At 35.3% G+C, this 7,991-nt stretch overlaps 1 protein-coding gene across 1 annotated transcript; it reads right to left on the bottom strand.

The window, feature by feature from the left end:
• Positions 1-2,474: 2,474 nt before the first annotated feature.
• LOC120105861 lies at positions 2,475-4,341 on the bottom strand. The gene is made up of 7 exons (XM_039118608.1): positions 4,278-4,341; positions 3,927-4,171; positions 3,640-3,843; positions 3,461-3,553; positions 3,263-3,364; positions 2,821-3,171; positions 2,475-2,717 (listed from the first exon to the last, which is right to left on the bottom strand). The coding sequence occupies exons 1-7, from the start codon at positions 4,297-4,299 to the stop codon at positions 2,661-2,663; spliced, it is 1,074 nt and encodes a 357-aa protein (XP_038974536.1). The 5' UTR covers positions 4,300-4,341; the 3' UTR covers positions 2,475-2,660.
• Positions 4,342-7,991: the final 3,650 nt, after the last annotated feature.

Below are 7,991 nucleotides of genomic sequence, written 5' to 3'. Positions count from 1 at the left end.
GGTTAGATTTGGTTTCCTACTTTGCAGCACCTTTTTGACAAATCAAAAGGCTAAATTTGACTTAGTGGCTAGAGACAAAGTTGTAGCCCTTTAAGTTATCTTTCCAATCTGATGAGAATTAGCTCAAAAGAACATTTGGTTGAAAAGTTACAGCTAAAAGAGTAAACATATGTTAGCGTAAATCAACATGTTAATGAGCCGACCCCAAAGAATAAAAGAGTCGATCCCTTAATGACCACAGGAAAGGAATATAACATAAAATTATAATTTTCTTTCGTACTGATGAAATTGAATAATTTGAATGCTAAATGAAAGAAATTAGACTAGATAGGTTATAGATTGTCAGTCATGGGCCAAATCGTGACATATTGATTTACCACTGCAGGCCAAAGTGTAGATATTTTAGTTTACTATTATAGGCCAAAGTGCAGATATTTTGGTTTGCCGTTGTGGGCTAAAATCTGGATATTTTGATTTGCCACCATGGGCCGAAGCTTGGGTTTGCTAGTTATGGGTTGAAGCATAACTATAGAAAGTTCAGATCACAAAAATAATTGTTGATCGAAAATCTGAATAATAATGGAAGATTAAATATATAAAATCACTGTATGATAATATCTAATACATTTTTTTGAATAAGTTGTATGATTGATGATGTACATTTATGTGCGCATATTAATATGGATTTATTTGAGTTACATGTAAATTTTTGCCCATATTTAGATGCGGTTTATGGTTAATCTTCATTTTAAATTTAGTATATCTATATTGGTATAAAGGCCCATTTGGAGGAGCTTTTGGAGAGTCAAAAGACACTTTCTGACCCCCCAAAAGTACTTTTAGATGAAATAGGGGTATTTGGTAAAAATTTTGAAAAGTTGTTTTAGATTTTTCAGAAAGCTAAAAATAACTTTTTGGAAGAAACTCCATTTTGGAGCTTTCTAGAAAAGTACTTTTAGGTTTGGTCGGAAAGCTATTTTTTTGACCAAAAAATCCATGAAAAATGTAACAATTATACAAAATATCTCTTTAATAATTGTTTAATTAATTTTATCAATTAGCTAGAAAATTTGTTATATTATCAAAAATTAATTTACACTAATAATTATAATATTTTATATCTTTATTATCGTATTATACTATAAATATAATTTGATGTTACATTATATTATAATACATTGATATGTTACGTTAAATAATTTAATATTATATTAAATTATTATGCTATAGTATGCAATATTATATTACTATATTATATTATATTATATTATATTATATTATAGTAATATTATACTATATCATATATTATGTATTAATACATATTATATTTTATTATGTTTTGTTGTATAATATTATGTAATATTCTTTATAGTCATTTTGTCATACCAAAAGTACTTTGTTAGTTTGTTTATCAAACATATACTAAAGTGGCACAACACTTTAGAAATATAGTTACCAAACAACAAACAGTTTTTTTATAAAAGCTCTACTTCCAAAAGTTCTACTGCCAACAGCTTTCCCAAACGAAGCCTAAGTATGGCGGATTTTTATTGGGTTGTAAAGTTCATCCCTCTTCTTTTTTTTTTCTTTTAGAGTCACAGAATATGTTGTTTCGATTAGGTTGGGCATGGAGTTTGAGCGATGGAGTCATTAGTTAGTTAGTTAGTCATTTTTCTGATAAAAAATATTTAAAAATTTTGTAATTGAACATGTTTGTTTATTTGATTATAATAGATTTAGTTATTTAATTATTTAGCTATTATTTGTTGATTTAAATTTTTTAGTTCTTATGTAATTTTTAGGACACCAATTTATGCGGCCACATCACGTTGTCCACCAAAGTAATAAGTTCAAGGTGCAAGGGCTAGAGTGCCCTCCATGAGACCATCTTCACGTGCGAGAAGCATCCTTCCGGCATCATGATCCATCTCGCTCGACCGTCACAACATCCTCAATCGCGAGACCCCTCTCCACCTCGTCGTCCGCCTCAAGGACACCACCGACACTATAAGAAAGATCATCTTTCCCGACGCTTTTTATAATCTTTACCGACGCTTATAAGCGTCGGCTAAAGTTCCCGCAACGCAAACAGAAGCGTCGCAAAAGCGTTGGCGATACTGGAGTGGCAATTGTTTTTGCCAACGCTACTTGAAAGCATCGAAAAAAACAGGGCTTTCCCGACGCTAATGTAAGCGTCGGCAAAAACAAGATTCGCCGACGCTTTAAAGCGTCGGTAAAGCCCAAAGGAAGCCCAGAAAAAACTGGTCTTTCCCAACGCTAATAAAAGCGTCGGCAAAAAAACAGCATTCTCCGATGCTTTAAAGCGTCAGGAAAGCCCAAAGGAAGCGCAGCTATGGGTTTTCACCGACGCTATAAAGCGTCGGCGATGGCGTGCAAGGCCGTGCCAAAGGGGGTTTTTAACGACGCTTTAAAGCGTCGGGAGTGGATTTTGTTTTAAAAAAAAAACAAAAACGTATTAAAAAAGATATTATAGCAAATATGAACCTGCATTACATTTACATCAAGACAAACATACAGATCATTCGAAACATTCATATTGTCATATAAGATTAAATTTACATAAGTTTAGAATTACAATATATTTTGAAAAATATAAGAAAGATACATATAAAACTCATTAAATAACAGTCTAAAAAATATCAGGGACCGCATTCAGCCCCATCATCATCTCTGCGAGCTGTTGAAGTATCAGGAACCTAAAAAAAAAAAAAACTTTAGAAGTTAGGAATATGAAAATTATTAACTCATGCAAAATAAGTAATAATTATGTATAGTCATCAAATACATATAGTTATTTACCTGAGGAGGGAGAAATCGCTGTAACATAGATGAAATATGCTCAAACTGAGACTGCAAAGTTTGTTGGTTCTGCTTCAGCTCTGCCAACTCTGCCTGATGGCGATCCTTCATATCTTCAATTGTTGCCCGAAGTCTACTAACTTCTGCATTGGTACTGCCTTCTTCAGCATTTCTTGTATACATGCCCACTGCAGACAACTGAGTGGGGGTAACTCCAACGCCATAACCCCTCACTCTACCATAACGCTCTGGGCCCAGTAATTCAGCGAGCACCTGAGCTTCGACATGACTGGTCGCGTCGGATGATGATGACTCTCCGACGCGCTCTGAAATAAGAGTTGTTGCCCTGTCCTATATATCTCAAAAGAAAAAGTCATATTAATGCATGCCAATAATAGAACTAATAAAAATATCATTAAAAGAGTCAAAGATGAATACATACAAATATATCTCTTGACTCCTCCCGAACAAAACTGCCATCTCTATGGGTGTAAGTCATCTTATAAAACTCCACCTTACCAGGCTCCCTCCCATTATTATCCATCTATAACAAAATGTATATTGGCAAGCTAGTTATCATGATACATGCTATATGATAGAACAGTTTAAAATGGTTTTAAAGAGTTGCAAAAAAACTTACGAATTCAGCTTTACGTCGAGCATAACTCATCGAGCCTGAAGTATGAGGAACAGTCTGAGAGGCTCGTGCAGCTCTACCTATGTTGGAATATGTCTTCCCAAAAAAAGAATAAACAATATAAATTTATAATCTAAATTATTAGTAAATACAATCTAAGGTATTGAAAAAATATACACAACCTGAGCTTTTTCCGAAAACCAATAGTGAACAAGCTCCCTCCACTGATGAGGGATTACATCAGGAGGACAAACACGGGCAACCTCCTCTTCTGTCATACCATCGTGCTTCCAGTCCGTCTTTAACTTGGCCCTATATTCTTTCCACTTGCGGTTGACGGACTTCAGCACCCAATCATGACTCTCTTTAGGAAGCAAAAACTTTTTCTACACCAAAGTAATTAAAGAATATTATAACAATGTTAAATTAAAAAATAAAATTGTGATAGTAAGCAAATTCAATTATTTACCTCAATAACTTTAAGAAGCTCAACCTTATACGAAGGAAGCATTTCATTCCATTTCGTATAGTTGAGCGGACACAACTGACCCTTCCGCGCAACCGATCCTAGAAAAGTCGATAAAATGCTTGCAGCCCTCTTGATAGGCTGCCCCAGTTCATTGCATTGGACGACGATTTTCTCATCCTCACGTAGGCTCCACACGTCCTGTGCTCGAGTGGGTCCTCGTGTCCTCCTCACTCTCCCCAGTCCATCTATAAAAATAAAATAAAATATACATTAATTAAAACATTAAAGGCAAATGATTTAATATAATTAGATTATAAGAAAAATTAATATATAAAATGTAAATCAAATTACCCTGGATGTGCACGTCATCCATGTCTGGACAATCAGCAGGTGGCACGTGCTCAGACTGAGACTCGTGCTGAGAATGGGACTCGTGCTGCTGGGACTCGTCGGGCTGCTGGGACCGCAAGGACTGATCGAAAGAAGATCACACAGTTGTGTGCTGAAACTCAACATCTCTGAATCGTTTTTCTCGCGGCATGTTGTTACCTAGTATACACAAAAAGAAGCAATATTAGTTAAATAATAAATAAAATCTAAATATTGATTGCGGTGCTCACCAATTCTTTGGTAAGATTGTTTCTGATGCTGAGCTGCTCGATATGAGGATGATAGTGTTATTTTGATGATTAACAAGTAATTATCTAGAGCATGCTATAAGTTAAATTGATACTTCATTTATAAGTTCATTACTCTCAGTACATTTGTTTAATTGAAAATATATATATGGTCTTGTTCATTTGGATGAATCTAACCTTGAGAATGCAGCAAAGTGTGGATTGAGTCGACCCATAGGTTGATTGGGTCGACCCCGGCATATCTAGGAATCATCTGGCACACTCCTGCAAAAACAGCACAAATGAACAGTGAGTTGGGTCGACCCAAGGTAAGCATGAGTCGACCCAACCTCCAAAGAACCTCAAAACGCAAAGGAAGAATGCTCTCTGGATTCACTGAGAGGGTCGACCCACACAGTGGTTGAGTCGACCCAAGCTTGAGTCGACCCAAACTCTGAGAGGGTCGACCCAAAGGGCAAGACAGAAAGACAGACAGAAAACGGTTCTCTGAAATTACTGAGAGGGTCGACCCAAGAAGAATTTGAGTCGACCCAAGTGAACTTTGAGTTGACCCAAAGAATGGTTAGGTCGACCCATGGGAAGAAAGGCTAAAATTGAGGTTTCTGTGGTTACTGAGAGGGTCGACCCAAGAAATGGTTGAGTCGACCCAAGGCAAAGTTGGGTCGACCCAAGGACAGGTTGAGCCGACCCAAACACGGGCTGAACATAACGGCTAGTTGTGCAGAAATGCTTTTTGGACTCCCAACGGCTATAAACGGCTAGTTTCTTCAATCCAACGGTCAGAAAGGACTATTTGGATGTTGGAGAAGTATTTAAGAGGGAGTATTCATCAGAGGAAGCAAGCTTTTGGGAAAATACATTAAGTGCATTCAAGAGAGAACCCTAGCAAGACAAGCTTCATCCAAGTGCTTCATTCAAGAATCAAAGAAAGGGATTGAGCAGATTCAAAGAGGCATCAAGAGCTCCATCCTCCCTTGAAGAGTGAAGCATCCTTGACAAAGAAGAGCAAAGCCACTTCAAAGCGATAAATACTTTCTAACTCTTCTTTGTAGTTTATATTGTTTCATATGCTCATTTAGGAGTTTGAATCTTTTCTTTTCATTTGTTAAACACTTTGTAAAGGTTCGTTGGTAAGCCCGCAAAACCAACAAAGGTTTTTGGTGAACCCGAAAAACCAAAGTGCAAAGGTTCGTTGGTGAGCCCGCAAAACCAACAAAGGTTTTTGGTGAACCCGAAAAACCAAAGTGTAAAGGTTCGTTGGTGAGCCCGCAAAACCAACAAAGGTTTTTGGTGAACCCGGAAAACCAAAGTGTATAGGTTCGTTGGTGAGCCCGTAAAACCAACAAAGATTTTTGGATTGTGAGCCCGGAAAACAATCCAACTGTAATCCACGAGATTATAGTGAATTCCCAAGGGGTCGCTTGGGGAGTGGACGTAGGTGCTAAGGAGAGCACCGAACCACTATATATTGTTGTGTTTGTGTTGTGCATGTGCTTACATTTATTCTTGCATTATCTTCCATCTTTGTTCTAGTTTAACTCATTCAAATAATTTAAGAAAGCATCCACCGCACTTAATTAAGAAAACTTTTAAAACACCAAAATTTAAAAGAAACCAATTCACCCCCCCTCTTGGCTTGTCACCTTGGGCAACAAGTGGTATCAGAGCAAGGTGCTCTAATAGTACTCATTGATCTCACAATCAAGAGTTAAAGATCATGACAACCCAAGTGGGATGTTCTATGAGTGAGGGACAATTAATTGATAGACCTCCACTATTTGATGGTATAAACTACACATATTGGAAAGCACGCATGCGCATTTTCATTCAAGCACATGACTACGATTTATGGAGTATCATAGTCAATGGGCTACACACAAACACTAATCATGATAAAGAAAGGGCTCAGCAAAATGCAAAAGCCATGAATATTCTATTTTGTGCATTAGATGATAGTGAATTTAATTACATATCTTCTTGCATAACTGCTAAAGACATATGGAATATGCTTGAGGTTAAATATGAAAGCACTAACATTTTTAGCAAATCAAAAATTAGCTTTGAAGAAGATGAGAGGCAAGCAGACATTGAAAACCTATGCCTTGTGGCACACAAGAACGAGGTATGTGTTGAAACACAAAGTGTCTCCTCTTCTGAATATGAAGTATATGATAAAACTGAAGATGATTTTACACTTAATGAGTTACATGATGCATTTCTTGATCTAATGAAAGAACATAAGAAACTCATTGGTAAAAATAAGAACCTGAAGAATGAAAAGAAAATCCTAGTAAATGAAAAAATGAAACTGTCTAATCATTATGAAACACTAATTAAGAAACATACTAATGAAACTAAAATCTTAATTGAGAAAAATAAAGAACTAAATCAGAAAAACCAACTTCTCACTGAAAGCTATGATAAACTTAAGAAAAATAATAAATTGCTTTCAGAAGACAATGAAAGGTTAACTAAAGAAGTTAACAAATTTAAGCCTATAGTTGAAAAATTTACTATTAGCTCTGAAAAGCTGAACTTAATGATAAATAATCAAAGAGCTGAATTTGAAAAGGATGGATTAGGATATCAATCTTGGTACACACAAAAATCTCTTAATGACATGTGTGTTAAATCCTCTACTATCTGTCCTAAAACAGATTCTAATTTATCTGATGAACCTAATAGGCAAAAACAGAAAATTGTAAGTTTATCTACTACTCATGTTAAATCTATGTTTGTTAAATTTAACAAGATGATGCAGAAATTCACTCCTTGTAATCCTAAAATTTGCAAGTCTATGGACAAAATAGCTATTAAGAAAATATGGGTTCCAAAAGGAACAATAATAGCTAACCTACAAGGACCCAAAAGAGCTTGGGTTCCTAAGTTGAAAATCTGAATATTTTCTGTAAGTGTATCTAGCACTCAAGGCTCCAACCAAAAGATGTTAATTTAGACATTGGGTGCTCTAGACATATATTAAAGAATGAAACTTAAAATATACTTAAGAAAAGTAATTGAAATGAAAAGAATAATGAAATTAGTAATCCTTGCATATCATCATTCTCTTTGCCTTAGTATCCAATTAAAACATAAATTGCAGGTATTAATCATTTCTGTGATATAAGTGATACTTTTGGCATGAAAAGAAAATATATCCAAATTACTCTATCTTTCTATATTATGCTTCAGTTATTGATGGATAACTTGCTTAATCAATACTCTTAGAATAACTCTTTAAATTCTCTATATGCTTGATTGAGAGGTCTTATCCATGACATTATCTTCTATTGATCACAAACATAAGAATGTCTACTTGGTATAATTTTTTTTAAATATATGCATTAAGAATACCAAGATTAAAGAGTCTAGTTTTGGCATATAAAATCAACTCATACTAGTATGGACTTGATCTCAAAAGACCTTG

Source organism: Phoenix dactylifera, unplaced genomic scaffold (genome assembly GCF_009389715.1).
Source record: "Phoenix dactylifera cultivar Barhee BC4 unplaced genomic scaffold, palm_55x_up_171113_PBpolish2nd_filt_p 000385F, whole genome shotgun sequence".
NCBI lineage: Eukaryota > Viridiplantae > Streptophyta > Magnoliopsida > Arecales > Arecaceae > Phoenix > Phoenix dactylifera.
Note: the sequence above shows the minus strand (reverse complement) of the source record. Positions and strands in the feature narration are given on the sequence as shown.

Excerpts from the sequence above, each read along its gene's own strand:
- LOC120105861 (XM_039118608.1), bottom strand. The coding sequence starts at position 4,299 with ATGGATGACGTGCACATCCAGG. Across the intron at positions 3,554-3,639 it reads GGTTTTCGGAAAAAGCTCAG|ACATATTCCAACATAGGTAG; the intron begins GTTGTGTATATT and ends TTTTTTGGGAAG. Across the intron at positions 3,172-3,262 it reads AGGAGTCAAGAGATATATTT|GACAGGGCAACAACTCTTAT; the intron begins GTATGTATTCAT and ends TGAGATATATAG.